Source organism: Eschrichtius robustus, chromosome 11 (genome assembly GCF_028021215.1).
Source record: "Eschrichtius robustus isolate mEscRob2 chromosome 11, mEscRob2.pri, whole genome shotgun sequence".
NCBI classification, from domain to species: domain Eukaryota; kingdom Metazoa; phylum Chordata; class Mammalia; order Artiodactyla; family Eschrichtiidae; genus Eschrichtius; species Eschrichtius robustus.
In genome coordinates this window covers 106,972,269-106,990,965 of record NC_090834.1, presented here as the reverse complement: position 1 = coordinate 106,990,965, position 18,697 = coordinate 106,972,269, and the positions used below count along the sequence as shown (strand labels likewise).

General features: G+C 51.1%; 2 protein-coding genes across 3 annotated transcripts; one reads left to right on the top strand and one right to left on the bottom strand.

The window, feature by feature from the left end:
- The first annotated feature begins 2,394 nt into the window (after positions 1-2,394).
- GPHA2 (glycoprotein hormone subunit alpha 2) lies at positions 2,395-3,078 on the top strand. The gene is made up of 3 exons (XM_068556774.1): positions 2,395-2,497; positions 2,658-2,842; positions 2,954-3,078. The coding sequence occupies exons 1-3, from the start codon at positions 2,395-2,397 to the stop codon at positions 3,053-3,055; spliced, it is 390 nt and encodes a 129-aa protein (XP_068412875.1). The 3' UTR covers positions 3,056-3,078.
- A 182-nt stretch (positions 3,079-3,260) lies between these two features.
- Positions 3,261-12,389, bottom strand: PPP2R5B (protein phosphatase 2 regulatory subunit B'beta). Of its 2 annotated transcripts, none has more exons than XM_068555116.1 (14): positions 11,663-12,389; positions 10,748-11,204; positions 9,777-9,973; positions 9,060-9,161; positions 8,807-8,899; positions 8,551-8,681; positions 7,028-7,087; positions 6,819-6,927; positions 6,217-6,270; positions 6,093-6,143; positions 5,848-5,967; positions 4,834-4,961; positions 4,465-4,566; positions 3,261-4,056 (listed from the first exon to the last, which is right to left on the bottom strand). In XM_068555116.1, exons 2-14 carry the CDS (start codon positions 10,944-10,946, stop codon positions 3,909-3,911), a joined length of 1,494 nt encoding a protein of 497 aa, XP_068411217.1. In that variant the 5' UTR covers positions 10,947-11,204; positions 11,663-12,389; the 3' UTR covers positions 3,261-3,908. The 2 variants fall into 2 exon arrangements, with proteins under 2 accessions (XP_068411217.1, XP_068411216.1); XM_068555115.1 differs by having other exon boundaries at positions 10,748-11,163.
- Between the last annotated feature and the right edge of the window lie 6,308 nt (positions 12,390-18,697).

Sequence of the window (18,697 nt, the reverse complement as noted above, 5' to 3'; positions counted from 1 at the left end):
TCTGCAGCACTTAGATTTCTAATGAAAATAAATTATTTATGAAGAGTTATTGACTGAATTTTAGTGGAGTAGAGAGAGAGAGCGCGAGAGAGCAAACTCTTTCCTCAAGATATAGGGAAACAATGCCTGAAACCTCCCCTGGGTCTCCCTGGTTGTTGTTGACAGAACAGTTTGGGTAGGTGGGGTCTGTACCTGACCTCAAACCTTAAACTCCCCTGGCCGGGTTAGAGAATGGGGTTTTGCAAGACTCAATGTCCTGAGCCCTGCTGACCCTCAAGAAATCATGTCTCCTCAGTTCACCCAGTTTGGCCCCAAAGTGCAGTCTCTTAGTAGGTAAATGCTTCTCACCTAGCTACCCCTTTGGCTTTTGACAGTAATGCAGATTAGTTTATTGGATCAACTGGAAGTCAGTGTAGGTTAGGGCCAAAGGAATCATTTTGTAACCGTAGAGCTGTCCAGTATTAGAATGGGCCACCTCGTAAGGTAACACGCCTTTGTCAACCCTAGTCTCTAAACAGAGCTGATTATCTGTCAGACGCTACTCTCGGTGGATGGGAACGCTGGGGCTGGACTGCTGAAGTCCCTCAGAGACCCCTTGTTCTGACGCCTTTCCCTTGGCTGGGGAGGAGAGAAGAGGTGGGCTGCTGAAGGGCCTGGGACCTGAGGGGAGGAGGGCCAAAGGGGAGGTCGTCGTGTGTGAAGACTGGAGGACTAGGCACAGGCTGTGTGTACAGCCATTGCCCTGCTGTCCCCAACGCAGCCCGCTTTACAAAGCTCTTCAAAGGCACAGCTCCAGAATCTGGAGATCTGCGTGCCATTCTGACTTACAAGCTTATAATGAAGGCTTGGCAAAGTCACTTTCCTTTCTGGTTCTTGTTTGTCTCATCTGGAAAATGAAAGGGTAGGATCTGATGAGCTCTCAGTGCCTTCCAGCTCTGGCAGTCTGTGGCTGGCTCTGCCTCTCGGAGCAGGTCACTGAGTCAGTAGCTCTGGGGTGTGTGGGGACAGAACCAACACAGGCTTCCTTCTGGTCGCTACCCTGCCCCGGCCCCTGTGGCTCCTGCTGACTAGAGGTCTTTTTCTAACTTGCCACATTCTTGCCCCAAGTGTAATTTAGCACCAGGCATGAATAGCAGGAGATCTGGGTTCCAAAACAGCCCTGACATGAACTAGCTGTGTGACCTTTAGTAACTTTCCTTCTCTTGAGCCTTAGTTGCCTCACCTGTAAAACCAGAGCCAGGGCTGGACTAAATGATCGATTTGCAGGGGTTGATAGCTTCAGGCACTTCCAGGAGTCAGGTCCCTGTTAGTCCAGAAACTAGGGGAAGCCCCACTCTGTAGCTGACCCCCGGAATGAGAAGTCATCCACTTGACAGTGAAAGTGAAGCTCTGAAACAGACTTAGAACCAGCCCCCTGACTCTCCCTGGCTCTGCCACCAAGCGTCTCTCAGGAGACCCCCCCACTGATAGCATTTCCGTTGTCCATAAGAATCTCCTCTCCACCCTTTCCTTTGCAGTGGGTAAAAGAGACAGGCAGGGCTGAGTTTAATAGTTTTAAGGATGGGCTGGCAAGGCCCTAAACAGAAGTGTCCTGCCCAAGGTCACATAGCAAAGAAGAGAACCCAGGTGGCCACAACTCAGCCCAGTGAGAGCCCTCTCTCCCCAGCTGCACACACGCTGCCTACTCCACCAGCTCCTGGGCTTTTCTCTACACCTCACTTCCCAGCCCTGGGCCACCAGCAGCTTTTGGACATAGGGGAAGCAGAAACCGCCCTAGAGGACCACACCTCAGAGAAGAGCAGGATCTCCCAGGTGGTTTTGCTGTGAGGCTTCAGGCAGAGAAGGCAGGCCTGAAAGCCGATCTCCAAGAAGGCGTGGCTCCAGAATGATGGCAAATAAAAACCCGGAGAGCCAGCACCGCCTGGAGACCAGCAGGAGGCCAGAGGAGCCACTCAACAAGCCACTCAGCTGCTGGGCCTTGGAAGTGGTGAGCTCACTGAGGCAGGAAGAGCCCTGGGAGGGCCTGGGGACTGCAGATAAGGGTCCTGCGGGCAGATAGATGGGGCAGATGGAGGGAGGCAGAGGTTTGTGGTCCAGATGGTGGAGGAGGTTCCGGGGGAGAATCACGGCAGTGGGCTGACACACAAGTCACACTGGGACAGCTGCGCACACTCACACGCATCCAGAGAGACCCGGGCAGACACGCACATCCACATGCACACGCACCCAAAGGCAGGTACAAGGAAAAGACAGCCCCTCACAGGCAGGCCTCACCCCAGTCAGACAGACCAACCTAGCCCTGCCTCATTCACCTGGAGGCATGCAGTATTGAAAGAACACCCCCTCCCACCTGCACACCCATCTAGAGACATCCATCTACCCACTGTGTTTCAGATGCCCATGGCGTCCCCCCAAACCCTGCTCCTCTGCCTGCTGGTCCTGGCGGTCACTGAAGGCCAGGGTCAACAGGCAGCCATCCCAGGCTGCTACTTGCACCGTAAGTAACCCTGGGAGCAGAGCGCTGGGCGGGAGCAAAGAGCTGATGGACTGGACAGAGGGGCAGGCAGCACCCTCGAGGGACCCAGTGAGGCTCAGGCAACAGGGGCTGGGCGAGCCTCCGCCAAGGCACCATCTACCGCTCGCCTGTCTTCTTCTAGCCTTCAATGTGACGGTGCGAAGTGACCGCCAAGGCACCTGCCAGGGCTCCCACGTGGCACAGGCCTGCGTGGGCCACTGCGAGTCCAGCGCCTTCCCTTCCCGTTACTCGGTGCTGGTGGCCAGTGGCTATCGACATAACATCACCTCCGTCTCTCAGTGCTGCACCATCAGCAGCCTGAGGAAGGTGAGGGGGCCCAGCTCGGTGGTGCTCGTTGCGGGTAGGGGAGACGGAGGAGACGGGGATCTAAGATGGCCTGAGAAAGGGGACTGGAACAGACACCCACCTCTCCCACAGGTGAAGGTGCAGCTGCATTGTGGGGGGGACCGGAGGGAGGAGCTGGAGATCTTCACGGCCAGGGCCTGCCAGTGTGACATGTGTCGCCTCTCGCGCTACTAGCCCATCCTTCTCCCGCCACCCTCCCCTTGGTCAGAGGGTTTAATGTTGGAGTATATCCTACATATCCTGAACCTCAGCAAGGACAACAGCTCCAACCCTGTGAGAAGAGGGGGCGTTTCTGCCTCTTCCCCACCTCTGCCTGGCTTCCTAACCAGTCCTTCATCATTTCATCTCCCTCTTTGTCCTAAATAAAGCAAGCAGATCATGAGTTTCTCTCTTTATTAAATCTACCCCCAGCCAGGGAAAGGGGAACAGACCATGGTTACTGTGACCACCCCCCGTTGCCCCAGGACACAGGGAATCTTCTGCCTGTGCCCTCACCCCTCCCCCTGCCCAATAAATAAAAAGGGGACAAGGATGTACAGGGCAAGGGAGGGGAGGGAAGGAAGGAGGGTGCCCCAGGCCCAGGATAATGTCTGTGTTGCAGGTGAGCTGGGGGAGAATAAATAGACCATGGATCCCATGGTGGGGTGAGGAAGGACCTCCCGCTGGCACAAGGTGGGGCAGGTGAGGGGCCGAGTCCCCTTGCCCTAGGCTGGGAGCAGGGGGTGGGCACCTGCCTGCAGTCTGTAGCCCAGCTTTGTGGGGCAGAGGCAGATCCCCGATGGCAGCTTCCTGGTCAAGCTTGCCCTGGTCAAGTCCTGCCAGGAGGGCCTGAGAGTTCTGTTGCCAGGACCCCCATCTCTCCTCCTCTCCCCCCAGTGGAAACTGCCCATGCTGGGCCAGGCAGGAAGCCCTCCGAGCCCCCTCTGGCAAGGCCAGGAGTAGGTGTGTATCTCTCTGGACCCCTGGGCAGGAGGGAGGATGGAGGGACTGACAGCTCTGGGTTTAGCTCCTCCCCTTCTGGGGATCTTTAGCTCTGACCTCCACCGGTGGCCACCTGGGGTGTAAGCCGCTGGAGCGGGGCCTCTTTGGCCCCCTGGGTCCCCTGTAGCCGGCGTAGCCGTAGCTCCTCCAGGCCTTGCCACAGCTCCTGACGTTCCTGGGCCTTCTGCTGTTCCCTGGGGAGAGAGGGTGAGGCAGTTCCCTTACCTGGGGCCCCACCTGCAATCCAGCCTCCCTCACCACCACCCCACCTGCAAAGAGACTCCACTCAGGGGAGAAGGCACTAAGGAGAGACTGGTCCCAGCCTGTGCTCATGGAGTAAAGGGATCAGCCTGGCCCTGAGAGGCCCCAGCTGAAGTACAGGATGCTCCCTACCTGGAAGAAGTACTTGGGAGGATAATTGGAGGATGCAGGGGATAACTGGGCTTGGATGCCCCAGCACTTGGCAAAAACATAGGGAGAGACTTTAAACATCTGATCAGATGGGATGTGGGTTGTCCTCTTCGGTTCCCTCCAACCATTAGGAACTGGTTCTTTTCTGCTTTTCTCCCCTCTCCCTCCATGTCCAGCCTCCCAGCACTCACTGCTGCTTTTCCAGCTTGTAGGAGGCTGTGAGCTCATCAAACAGCTTCCCATTCATCTCCATGAAGGTCTTGAGCACATTGTAGATCAGAGACACAATGGTTCTTGGCAGGGTCCAGGGAGGGGGTGAGAGATGAGAGCAATTTCAGTTGGGTCCCACCTCCCTGTCTGGCATTCTGCCTGTCCCTGTGTCCCAAATACAGCATGCAGCCCTGAACACCACAAGCACCGCCCTCTGCCTGCCCCTTTCACCACCCCTCTGCCATCTTCGGGTGCCTTCCCTGATCCTCTCCAGCTAGCAGGAACCCCAGTTCTGGACCGGCTGGCCCTGCCCCAGGTTCTGTGGGTTAGGTCAAGGCCTGGGTACTCACTGATTCCAGTGCTCCTTGGAGACTTGGTAGAGGGTCCCAAACACAGCAGGCAGCACAGTATGGCAGTTGTCCTCAATGAGGCTCAGGATATACTCATTGTTCCAGAAATACAGAGCCCGCTCTGCAACCTGGGGCAGCGAGATGGCAGAGTAAGCGCCTGGCAGTGGCTTCCCTGCACATGCAAGGCCTGGTATCCATCCCCAACCCAAAACCCAGGGCACCCTGACCTCCACACACCCCGTCTTCAGGGCTCATCTGACCCACGGGAGGAAGCAACATGGTGAGGTGAAAAGAACACTGGATTAGGAGTCCAACGCTCAGAGGTGAATCCTGGCTCCACTACACACTGGCCACGTGACTTTGGACAGGGTATTTAACCCCTCAGCCTCTGTTTTCAAATCTGTAAAGTGGGGCTAATAATAGCTACCTCCATATGGCTGTTGTAAGAATCAAATGAGGTATTCAGTAAACTGAAGTGCCAGAGTCACTGTGAGGAAAAATTGACAACCACCAGGTATGGCTCATAAAAATGAGAGAAAGTCTGCACACACGTGTAGGAGAACACCGGTTACAGCCAGCCTGGATGGTGTGGAGAAGCCTTGCTGGGCTCTGAAGTGGGGCTAATGAAATCTAAGGCCACTAAGAAAGCGGAAAAGTCATGACAACCATCCACCCCATTCATGGACGTTTGCTAAACATCCATTTCAGTTTACAAAATGTGTTTATGCTACCATCTCTTCAGTTCTCATCACCACCTGTTGGCCCATTCTACAGATAAGGAAGCCTAATCTGACTCAGAGTGGCGAAGTGATTTGCTCAAGGCTCCTCAGCCAGTGGGAGGTGGATCTGAGGCTTGACCCTAGGTCTCCTGACCCTAAGTCCAGCATCTCCCCATTATTAGACCCAGGAAGGTCCAGAGGAGAAACTGAGGGCAGAGGAAGCTGCGTTAGGTCAACTTGCCAACCTTACCAGTCCATACCCTGGCTCTCACCCCCACCCATTCCGGCCCCATACCTGGAAATGGGGGCTGGACACACAGCGAGCCACCTGCTTGAAGAGGGGCTCCTGGATCTTCACGAACTGGGAGGGCTCAATGACATCCAGAATCTCTTCCATCTCCCCCAGAAACATCACCTGGGGTGGGGGTAGGGACACAGGGAGCAGCAGTTCCCATCTCCCCTGACACACACCCTGACTGCCCTCTGGAAGCTGAGCCCTCCCAACCTCCCTGTGGTGGACGTCAAAGCCCTTCTTCATACCTCCTTCTGGGTACAGGTTTTTGGCCAGTATTTGAGCAGCCCCCGGATCACCTGTGGGAGTTGAGGCAGAAAAGAGTCAGACCTGCGGGGGTGGGGGCTTGCCCTTCCCCCCAGAGGTACTCACATGCTCTGTCAAAGTGGCATCCTTCTCCAGGAACTGTACCACACAGTATGCCAGCTGCAGCGGGGCGCGGCGGGGGAGGAGTAGACAGAGAGAAGGAGGACAGGGGTCAGGAGGGGACCAGGACAGGACGCTAGACATTTGCTCATTTCCTATGTCTATCCTCTTATTCACCAATCATTTACTGACCACCTAGGATACACCAGGCACCATGCTTGGTGTGCGGGGACACAATAACGACCTCACGGGGGAAACATTCAGCAAACTAGTCCTTACAAATTTTACAAAAGTTTCCTTAGCCGGAATCTGTATCATGATCTATGGGAATACAGAAGGAGGAGAGCTCAATCCTGCCCAGGCAGGTCGAGCGGGAGGGGGCTGGGAAGTCTTCGGAGGCCAATGTCTGAGATCGGCCTTAAACGGTCATGGGGATTCTCTAAGGTAGACGGAACAGAATTAGTCAAGAAAAAGGTGAGAGAGGATCCCGTGAGTTCACGCTTTAGTGTGGCTGAAATCAGAGTGTCAGGCTGGCTCTGCAGGCCCGCGTGGCTGCCCTGACTCTGTCAGGACCTCTCTGCCGTGGCAGGACCAGGCCTGGCCCTTACCTGGGCGTGAAAGACAGACAGCGACTTGACAGAGTGCAGGGGAATCAGGACTCGAACCAGAAACTGCTTGTGCTCGGTCTTCAGGGGCAGCGCAAAGCCGTTGATGATGCTGAGGAGGGGGCAGGAGAGATGAGGAGGGTTGGGATGACTGGGCCTCAGTCCCTCCTCCCAGAATCCTGATGCTCCAGCTGATGCCCAGAGAGAGTCACCTTCCTAAGATCTCCAGCAGCTCAGCCACGCCATTGAAGTGCTCGAGTTCATAGATGAACCTTTGAGAGGAAGAGAAGGATGCAGAAGGGCTCAAGGCAGTTGGAGCAGGCCCAGCCCTCCTCTCTGTCATCCTGCCTGCCCACCCCCAGCCTGCACATCAATCCAACTCTCTCCCCACCCAGAGGCGGTGCTCCCTTCCCAAAACCCCAAACCGGGCCCCACTGAGATCCACACCCACCTCTTTATTACCCTTCTCAGCCCAGCCACCAGGGCCACTCTGGGTCCCAGCTCAAACCTTTCTTCTTCTTCTTTTTTTTTTTTTAAATTTTTATTGGAGTATGGTTGCTTTACAATGTTGTGTTAGTTTCTACTGTACAGCAAAGTGAATCAGCTATACGTATACATATATCCCCTCTTTTTTGGATTTCCGTCCCATTTAGGTCACCACAGAGCACTGAGTAGAGTTCCCTGTGCTATACGGTAAGTTCTCATTAGCTATCCATTTTATACATAGTATCAATAGTGTATATATGTCAATCCCAATCTCCCAATTCATCCCACCCACCCTTTCCCCTCTGGTATTCAAACCTCTCTTCTATGAAGCATTCCAACTCGCCTCCTCCTCCCCGAGACCCTAACCCTCATTACCTGGTCCCCATCCAGCCCACGGGCACCTAGCCTGAGTCCTTCGCTCTTCATGCCAATCAACCAAAAGAATGACAAACACTCACAGTGTCTGTTCTGTGCTACGTACTTCTCAAAATTATCCCAGGAGGTAGGCCTTATTAGATCCATTATACAGATGAAGAAATCAAGGCTCAGCAGTTCAATGAAACTTGCCCCAAAGTTAATAAGCAAGGGACCTAATACACCACTGAGCTCCTGGAGGAGAGGGATCATGCCTCACCTATTTTGTAGCTAATAACGATAAAAGCTAATGTTTCAGAGTTCCGGCCTTGGTCCAGGAGCTACACTGAGTGTTTTGAAGGCACTGCCTCATTTCATCTTGATGATTATCTCTGTGTAGTATAGTTATCATTCCCATTCTAGAGATGAGGAAACTAGGAGAGAGCTTAAATAATTTGCCCAAGTTCACCCAAATATTTGAACCAAACTCAAATACAGGCCATCTAGCTCAAGAGCCAGTCTCAACTACAAGGCAATGTGGGTCCCTGATGCCCAGTGGGCATTGGTGCTCAATACATATTTGCAGAAAGAATCTCTTTCTTTGGGTCCTTAAGGCCTGGTATGACAAGGATCAAAAGATTTAGATCCTAGGCCCCCTGAACTGACCTAGTCCCTGCAAACCACTTCATCTCTCAGCCTCAATTTCCTCATCTGTAAAATGGAAATAAATACCCTTTCTCTACTGATCTCACAGGATTTGTATAAGCAAACATTACATAATATGTTGCCAAGAAAAAACTGGGCCCCCCAGCCCAGAAGCTTTTGCCTCTGTCTTCTCCCCACAGCTCTCTCCCTCCCTCCCCAGGTCTCAGCGGGGCAGGGCGCAGGCACCCACCGGAGGAAGATATGGCTGCACTGTTTGCGGATGTAGGCCCGGAGCCCCAGGAACTTGCCGTAGACCCTGTGCAAGATGGTCTTGAGGTACTCACGCTCCCGAGGGTCCTCGCTATCAAATAGCTCCAGGAGCTGTGGGACACAGGATCAGGGGTTAGGAAAGAGGCCAAGCCAGGTTGCTTCCATCCTATCCCCACGCCACTCAGAGAGCCTGCCCCTGCCCCATGACACCACCCGGCCTGGGCTCCCCACTTCACCATCAGGACAAACTTTTGATCCACATATCTCTTGGCCACGGAGGGCTGGAAGTCTGGGCTCTCCAGGAAACGCAGGAAAAACTCATATACCAGCTGGAGGAGGGGAACAGACGGAAAGGTGAGTTCAGGAGCAGCCTCCCCCCTCATCCTGCCCTGTGGCCCTCATCCAACAGTCCGGGGCCTAAGGAGACCCTCTACCCTCTCCTCGGATCTCTTCTGAAACTCAGATCCCTGTCTTCTCCAGCCCTCATACCTGAAGATGTGGCCATGAAGGCTCAAGGTTGGGCTCATCCTCTTCAGGGTCAAATTCAGGGTTCTCACTGGGTGGCAGCGTCCGGAAGATATTCACTGAGATCTGAGGGGACAGAGTCAGGGTTCTTTACGGAAGAACCCTTGAAGGCGGAAGCCAGGACATCCCTCATCCAAAGTTTAACGGGCCTCAGCACCTGCCCAAGCAACCAGTTCACTCCTTGGCAATCATCACCTGAACATCTAGTTCATGGAAGACCTGGGCCCAGGGTTGGGGACCCAGGGGTGGATGAGATACACCCGTGCCCTCTATCAGGTGCAGTCCAGCAGGGAAGACGAGATGGCAAGTGGTAAGGTCTAAGGACATTCTAAGCAGCAAAAGGGAGATTTCTAGCTTGGGCATTGAGAGAGGCTTCATGGAAGAGGCAGCACCTGAGCCAGGCCATGGCGATCAGGAACGTGGTGGGAGTGCACGCCAGGCCTCAGGAGAGCATAAGCAAAAGCGCAGGGTGGGACAAGCCCAGGAGGCACTGAGTGACCTACACTGGCTGGGTGCTGGGCAGCAGTGGGGCTGGGACAGGGGTTGCGGGGGAGGAAGATGTGGGCCTTGAGGCCAAGCCAAAGAGTGTGGGTTTATTCTCCGCACGGGGGCTCCGCAGGCAGGCTTAGGGTTCCCATGGGCACCAAGCCCTCCCCCAGAGGCCAGGTGCCAGGTGCTCACCATGCGGATGATGTCTGGGTAGACAGGCTCAATGAGGACCCCCCGAGTGCTCCCCACACACTCCACCAGCTCATTGAGCGCCGCCCGCTTCACCTCCTTCCCCTTCAGGTCGGCCACACAGTCCAAGAAGTCAAACATCACCCCACACTGGGCCAGCTTCCGGCTCAGCAGCTCATGCAGCTCAGAGGCTGGCACATCTGGGGAGGAAGGAGGGGGCTGAGCCTGGGCCCCAGCTGCCACAGCTCTGGGCAGGGGTGGGCCCTCCTAATCCCTAAGGCAGGCTCCTCTGCCCCCCAGACCCCATGCTTTTGTGCCATCTCCCACTCCTTGCAGAAAGCAAACAACTTCTGTCCCATCCTCCATTCTTTTGAAGTAAAGTTCATCTCTTCATCCTAACCTAGGCTCAGTGAACATGATAGCCTGATTTCCAAGCGTGGTAACAGACCCTGGCTGCCTGGGCTTTCCACAGGTGCCCAAACAGCCACTGCCTCCCTCTCATAGGTGGCACTCTGTTCTAAGAGCCAGAAGTGGGGAGAACAGCCAGCACCGAGGACCTCTCGGGTGCCCTCTGCCTCAGCCAGTTGGGCCCTGTAGCCCAGAGTTGGGGGGACTTCACGGTGACCGCAGGGAGGCATGCTAAGCACCTGCCCCAGGACCCCGGCAGCAGCTGGGCTGCTAGTGGCCTCCTGGAACCCAAGCTGTAGGCCCCACCCTTGGCCCTGGTCTGCCCCCCAGGGTGGCGCCACCTCCAGATGCCCCACCTCCAAGGATGACAGGCCAGTCAGGCCATGCGTCAGCAGAGAGGGTAGAGGGCTGGGGGGTGGCGGTCAGGTGGTGGAGTCCCTGGCCTGGAAGGGGCCGTCCAGACTCCCTCCGATGGCAGCTGCCAGCTGCTTCCCACCACCCCACCCCCAAACCTCACTTGCCCACTCCAGGACTCAGGTAGCCCCGGAGCCAAGAGCCGGGCTCACCTTTGAGCAGGGGCAGTGGGATGAGTTCCTGCTGGTTGCTCTGATAGCGGAACTGAGAGGAGCTGTGGGACCGCCGGGGCCGGGCCCTGCGGAGGGAACGGCGGGAGAAGCCGTCCACCTTGTCGGGTGGGGGCACCGGGGACAGCCCTGGGGACGAGGGGCTGCCGGGGGTGCTCGCGGGGGGCAGCTTCGTCTCCATGGCGGTCAGGCGGTGGGCCAAGCCTTCAGAGCCCCTGAGCTTCCCTCTGGGCCTGCAGGACGCTGCGTGAGGCCGGGCTGACTAACTCGGGCCCATCCTGTGCGGTGGGGAGGCGCACAGCCACAGTCCTGGCCCCCCCCCCAGGGCCTCTGGCAACTGCCCAGTCCTGGGGGGCAAGCACGGTAGAGAGGAGGATGGCTCAGGTCTCAGGTCCTTCCTGAGGGTCGGAAGAGTCCAGTTAGGGTTCCCACCCTGGCTCTTTTAAAAAAGAAGTCAGGGCAGAGAGGTCAGCAAGAAACAGACAGAGAGAGCCTGTCAGTTCTTTCAGGACAGCGTGTGGGGCTGCGGCGGAGCGCCCAAGTCTTCTTTCCCTCCTACCCTGGCCCAGACCCTAAAGAGAGGCGCAGCCCTCTCCCACAGGAGACAGGGCCCTCCCTTCTCCCGGGCTGAAAGGCCCCAGACTCCAAAACAACCCCTCTCGAAACAGGGCCTCTCCCGCCAGCCAGCCCCTACCTGGAACGGGGACCTCGTTCCTCAGCCCTGGCCCCTAAAAGAACGGGGCCCCCGTTTTTGCTCCACTAATCCGGTCACCAGGGACTTCCCCAAGAATGAGGGTCCCATCCCCCTGCCCCCCCACGACCCGCAGCCTCCCCCACCTCAGTTTCTCCTTCCTCGCCCCCAGATCTCATCTGCTTCTCGAGGGGGGGGCCACTCACTTCTCAGATGCCCAGACTTTGGTCGCCGACCCTCCAGGGGCTGCCGGTGGGGAGGGGAGCAGCTGTTCAGGGCTCCCGAGCCGCGGTCCGGTTCAGGGCGCTGGCGCTGGGAGGCGGCGCTCCTGGGTTCTCTCTCTGGCTCCGGGGGGGCCGGAGCGTGCACCCAACTCAGCCCCGGGTCGCGGCGCGGGCGCCCGACGGGCTCTGGGCTGCCCGGGGCAGCGCGCGGACCTCTCCTCAAGTCGTGGGACCCGACCCGCGCAGCACCACAGGAGCCCCGGCTCTGTGCGCACCGGCACCCGCCGCCCAGCTGCTCACGATGACATCAAGTCACCTCCCCCAGTCGGCCCGCACATCCCCGCGGGTTTGGGGGCCGGGGGCGGGGGCGGTGGAGGGGGGGGGCTGCTGCGTCAGGAAGTTCCCGCCCGGGGCAGCTGGGAGATGTAGTCCCCTCACCAATTAAAGCGGCTGCCTGACCAAAGGGGTAATCCCTGCGGGCACCCAGGGACAAGACTGAAGCTGAGCGGGAAGGGGTCCAACTGGCGCTGGGTTCCTGCTTTCTGCAAGGGAGACTGCACAGGGAGAGAGGAAGACTCAGGAGTCTGCACCAGGAAGCTGGGGGCGATGCCAGGACTCCGGCAGGAAAGAGGCCCAATCCTATGTCAGGCCCAAAGATTTGGCCTGCTCCATCTGTGCCCCAGGCATTCCACCCCCAAGGGAACGCCACCCTCACTCCAGAATGGCTGGACGCTTCAAAACCCCAGTAGAAACTGGCACTGGACTGGTTAATAGTCTGCAGTGAGCCAGTGCCTGCTGGGAGGGGTGTGGTGCACCCAAGGCTGCTGGGAAATGCAGTCCTTCCTCAGGCCTGCAGTCCCCCTCCCGTCCCTTGCTGTCTAAGGTGACATCATGATCTGGGTTTAAAGGGCCAGCCTAGGAGTGGCAAAGCATCAGAGCAGGGGGTGCTCCCTGGTGCTGCCACCCCACCCCAGGCAAGCTAGCCTCCCTGGATGGAACTCCCACCCCCTCTGGGACCTAAGATGTGCTACTGGGGTCTCTTGTTCAAAATCCTGCTGCAGAGTATCCAAGGCACAGGTGGACTTCCAAGAGTTTGGCATTCCTGCCAAAATTTTCCAGCTTGTAGACCAGGGCCCCCTTCCTAGCACTCTGGACCCCAACACCTTTCATTCCCCTGGACTCCATCCCCTATACTAGGCTGTGAAATCTCCACCCAGCAATTTTGTTTTGCTTTGATTGATTGATTGATTGATTGATTGATTGATGGCTGTGTTGGGTCTTCGTTTCTGTGCGAGGGCTTTCTCTAGTTGGGGCAAGTGGGGGCCACTCTTAATCGCGGTGCGCGGGCCTCTCACTATCGTGGCCTCTCTTGTTGCGGAGCACAGGCTCCAGACGCGCAGGCTCAGTAATTGTGGCTCACGGGCCTAGTTGCTCCGCGGCATGTGGGATCTTCCCAGACCAGGACTCGAACCTGTGTCCCCTGCGTTGGCAAGCAGATTCTCAACCACTGCGCCACCAGGGAAGCCGTTTTGTTTTTTGAATTTTATTTCATTTATTTTTTATACAGCAGGTTCTTATTAGTTATCTATTTTATACATAGTAGTGTATACATGTCAATCCCAATCTCCCAGTTCATCCCACCCAACACACCCCACACCCGCCGCTTTCCCCCCTTGGTGTCCATATGTTTGTTCTCTACATCTGTGTCTCTATTTCTGCCCTGCAAACCAGTTCCTCTGTACATTTTTCTAGGTTCCACATATATGCGTTAATATACAATATTTGTTTTTCTCTTTCTCACTTACTTCACTCTGTATGACAGTCTCTAGATCCATCCACATCTCTACAAATGACCCAATTCGTTCCTTTTTATGGCTGAGTAATATTCCATTGTATATATGTACCACATCTTCTTTATCCATTCGTCTGTCCATGGACATTTAGGTTGCTTCCATGACCTAGCTATTGTAAATAATGTTGCAGTGAACATTGGGGTGCATGTGTCTTTCTGAATTATGGTTTTCTCTGGGTATATGCCCAGTACTGGGATTGCTGGGTCATATGGTAATTCTATTTTTAGTTTCTTAAGGAATCTCCATACTGTTCTCCATAGTTGCTGTATCAATTTCCATTCCTACCAACAGTGCAAGAGGGTTCCCTTTTCTCCACACCCTCTCCAACACTTGTTGTTTGTAGATATTCTGGTGATGCCCATTCTAACTGGTGTGAGGTGTTACCTCACTGTAGTTTTGATTTGCATTTCTCTAATAATTAGTGATGTTGAGCAGCTTTTCATGTGCTTCTTGGCCATCTGTATGTCTTCTTTGGAGAAATGTCTATTTAGGTCTTCCGCCCATTTTTGGATTGGGTTGGTTTTTTTTTTAATATTGAGCTGCATAAGTTGTTCATATATTTTGGAGATTAATCCTTTGTCGGTTGATTCATTTGCAAATATTTTCTCCCATTCTGAGGGTTGTCTTTTCGTCTTGTTTGTAGTTTCCTTTGCTTTGCAAAAGCTTTTATGTTGCATTAGGTCCCATTTGTTTATTTGTGTTTTTATTTCCATTACTCTAGGAGGTGGATCAAAAAAGATCTTGCTATGATTTATGTCAAAGAGTGTTCTTCCTACGTTTTCCTCTAAGAGTTTTATAGTGTCTGGTCTTGCATTTAGGTCTCTAATCTATTTTGAGTTTATTTTGGTGTATGGTGTTAGGGAGTGTTCTAATTTCATTCTTTTACATGTAGCATTCCAGTTTTCCCAGCACCACTTATTGAAGAGACTGTCTTTTCTCCATTGTATATCATTGCCTCCTTTGTCATAGATTAGTTGACCATAGGTGCTTGGGTTTATCTCTGGGCTTTCTATCCTGTTCCATATATTTCTGTTTTTGTGCCAGTACCATATTGTCTTGATTACTGTAGCTTTGTAGTATAGTCTGAAGTCAGGGAGTCTGATTCCTCCAGCTCTGTCTTTTTCCCTCAAGATTGCTTTTGCTATTTGGGGTCTTTTGTGTCTCCATACAAATTTTAAGTTTTTTTTTGTTCTAGTTCTGTAAAAAATGCCATTGGTAATTTGATAGGGATTGCATTGAATCTGTAGATTGCTTTGGGTAGTATAGTCATTTTCACAATATTGATTCTTCCAATCCAAGAACATGGTATATCTCTCCATCTGTTTGTGTCATCTTTGATTTCTTTCATCAGTGTCTTATAGTTTTCTGAGTACAGGTCTTTTACCTTCTTAGGTAGGTTTATTCCTAGGTATTTTATTCTTTTTGTTGCAAAGGTGAATGGGATTGTTTCCTTAATTTCTCTTTCTGATCTTTCATTGTTAGTGTATAGCAATGCAAGAGATTTCTGTGCATTAATTTTGTATCCTGCAACTTTACCAAATCCATTGATTAGCTCTAGTAGTTTTCTGGTGACATCTTTAGGATTCTCTATGTGTGGTGTCTTGTTATCTGCAAACAGTGACAGTTTTATTCCTTCTTTTCCAATTTGTATTCCTTTTATTTCTTTTTCTTCTCTGACTGCCATGGCTAGGACTTCCAAAACTATGTTGAATAGTAGTGGCGAGAGTGGACATCCTTGTCTTGTTCCTGATCTTAGAGGAAATGCTTTCAGTTTTTCACCATTGAGAATGATGTTTGCTGTGGGTTTTTTGTATAAGGCCATTATTATGTTGAGGTAGGTTCCCTCTATGGCCACTTTCTGGAGAGTTTTTATCATAAATGGGTGTTGAATTTTGTCAAAAGTTTTTTCTGCATCTATTGAGATGATCATATGGTTTTTACTCCTCAATTTGTTAATATGGTGTATCACATTGATTGATTTGCATATATTGAAGAATCCTTGCATCCCTGGGATAAATCCCACTTGATCATAGTGTATGATGCTTTTAATGTGTTGTTGGATTCTGTTTGCAAGTATTTTGTTGAGGATTTTTGCATCTATATTCATCAGTGATATCGATCTGTAATTTTCTTTTTTTGTAGTATCTTTGTCTGGTTTGGTATCAGGGTGATGGTGGCCTCATAGAATGAGTTTGGGAGTGTTCCTTCCTCTGCAAATTTATGGAAGAGTTTGAGAAGGATGTGTGTTAGCTCTTCTCTGTTTAATAGAATTCACCTGTGAAGCCATCTGGTCCTGGACTTTTGTTTGTTGGAAGATTTTTAATCACAGTTTCAATTTCGTTACTTGTGACTGGTCTGTTCATATTTTCTATTTCTTCCTGGTTCAGTCTTGGAAGATTATACCTTTCTAAGAATTTGTCCATTTCTTCCAGGTTGTCCATTTTATTGGCATAGAGTTGCTTGTAGTAGTCTCTTATGATGCTTTGTATTTCTGCGGTGTCCATTGTAACTTCCCCTTTTTCATTTCTAATTTTATTGATTTGAGTCCTCTCCCTCTTTTTCTTGATGAGTCTGGCTAAAGGTTTATCAATTTTGTTTATCTTCTCAAAGAACCAGGTTTTAGTTTTATTGATCTTTGCTACTGTTTTCTTTGTTTCTATTTCATTTATTTCTGCTCTGATCTTTATGATTTCTTTCCTTCTACTACCTTTGGGTTTCATTTGTTCTTCTTTCTCTAGTTCCTTTAGCTGTAAGGATAGATTGTTTATTTGAGATTTTTCTTGTTTCTTGAGGTAGGCTTGTATTGCTATAAACTTCCCTCTTAGTACTGCTTTTGCTGCATCCCATAGGTTTTGGGTCATTGTGTTTTCGTTGTCATTTGTCTCTAGGTATTTTTTGATTTCCTCTTTGATTTCTTCAGTGATCTCTTGGTTATTTAGTAATGTATTGTTTAGCCTCCATAAATTTGTGTTTTTTACATTTTTTTCCCTGTAATTGATTTCTCATCTCATAGCGTTGTAGTCGGAAAAGATGCTTGATATGATGTCAATTTTCTTAAATTTACTGAGGCTTGATTGGTGACCCAGGATGTGATCCATCCTGGAGAATGTTCCATGTGCACTTGAGAAGAAAGTGTTATCTGCTGTTTTGGGATGGAATGTCCTATAAACATCAATTAAATCTATCTGGTCTATTGTTTCATTTAAAGGTTGTGTTTCCTTAATAATTTTCTGTCTGGATGATCTGTCCATTGGTGTAAGTGAGGTGTTAAAGTCCCCCACTATTATTGTGTTACTGTCGATTTCCTCCTTTATAGCTGTTAGCAGTTGCCTTATGTATTGAGGTGGTTCTATGTTGGGTGCATATATATTTATAATTGTTATATCTTCTTCTTGGATTGATCCCTTGATCATTATGTAGTGTCCTTCCTTGTCTCTTGTAACATTCTTTATTTTAAAGTCTATTTTATCTGATATGAGTATTGCTACTCCAGCTTTCTTTTGATTTCCATTTGCATGGAATATCTTTTTCCATCCCCTCACTTTCAGTCTGTATGTGTCCCTAGGTCTGAAGTGGGTCTCTTGTAGACAGCATATATATGGGTCTTGTTTTTGTATCCATTCAGCGGGCCTGTGTCTTTTGGTTGGAGCATTTAACCCATTCACGTTTAAGGCAATTATCGATATGTATGTTCCTATTACCATTTTCTTAATTGTTATGGGTTTGTTTTTGTAGGTCCTTTTCTTCTCTTGTGTCTCCCACTTAGAGAAGTCCTAAAGGAACTTTGTTGTACAGCTGGTTTGGTGGTGCTGAATTCTCTTAGCTTTTGCTTGTCTGTAAAGCTTTTGATTGCTCCATCGAATCTGAATGAGATCCTTGCTGGTTAGAGTAATCTTAGTTGTAGGTTCTTCCCTTTCATCACTTTAAATATATCGTGCCACTCCCTTCTGGCTTGTAGAGTTTCCACTGAGAAATCAGCTGTTAACCTTATGGGAGTTCCCTTGTATGTTATTTGTCGTTTTTCCCTTTCTGCTTTCAATAATTTTTCTTTGTCTTTAATTTTTGTCAATTTGATTACTATGTGTCTTGGCGTGTTTCTCCTTGGGTTTATCCTGCCTGAGACTCTCTGCGCTTCCTGGACTTGGGTGGCTATTTCCTTTCCCATGTTAGGGACGTTTTCAACTATAATCTCGGGTCCTTTCTCTCTCTCTTCTCCTTCTGGGACCCCTATAATGTGAATGTTGTTGCATTTAATGTTGTCCCAGAGGTCTCTTAGGCTGTCTTCATTTCTTTTCATTCTTTTTTCTTTATTCTGTTCCACAGCAGTGAATTCCACCATTCTTTCTTCCAGGTCTCTTATCCGGTTTTCTGCCTCAGTTATTCTGCTATTGATTCCTTCTAGTGTATTTTTCATTTCAGTTATTGTATTGTTCATCTTTGTTTGTTTGTTCTTTAATTCTCCTAGGTGTTTGTTCTTTAATTCTTCTAGGTGTTTGTTCTTTAATTCTTCTAGGTCTTTGTTAAACATTTCTTGCATCTTCTCGATCTTTGCCTCCATTCTTTTTCCGAGGTCTTGGATCATCTTCATTATCATTATTCTGAATTATTTTTCTGGAAGGTTGCCTATCTCCACTTCATTTAGTTGTTTTTCTGGAGTTTTATCTTGTTCCTTCATCTGGTACAAAGTCCTCTGCTTTTTCATTTTGTCTGTCTTTCTGTGAATGTGGTTTTCCTTCCACAGGCTGCAGAATTGTAGTTCTTCTTGCTTCTGCTTCCACCCAGCAGTTTTGCCTAAATAAACAACTGGTCCATGTGAGCAACAGGAGTGGGCAATGAAACCTGGCAATAAAGTCAGGGAGTGGGCTGGGGCCCTTTTTAGAGTCTTCCTCACTCTGCCTTAGGCCTTGTTGACCACTCAGTACCCCAGTGGAACCACCCAGCCACCTTCCCTGCTGCAGAGGCAGCCTGGGTGCCCAAGAGGTGCTCACCTACTGGAGCAATAAAGAGCAAAGGCCATTTGTAAAACAATTATACTCCAATAAAGATGGTAAAAAAAAAAAAAAGAGCAAAGGCCATAGTTTAGCCAGGCTGAGATCCAGGATGAAACCCCTTGCTCAGCAGGTCTTGTCCATCTGGCTCTTGGTGACCTCGTCTGTCAGCTGGA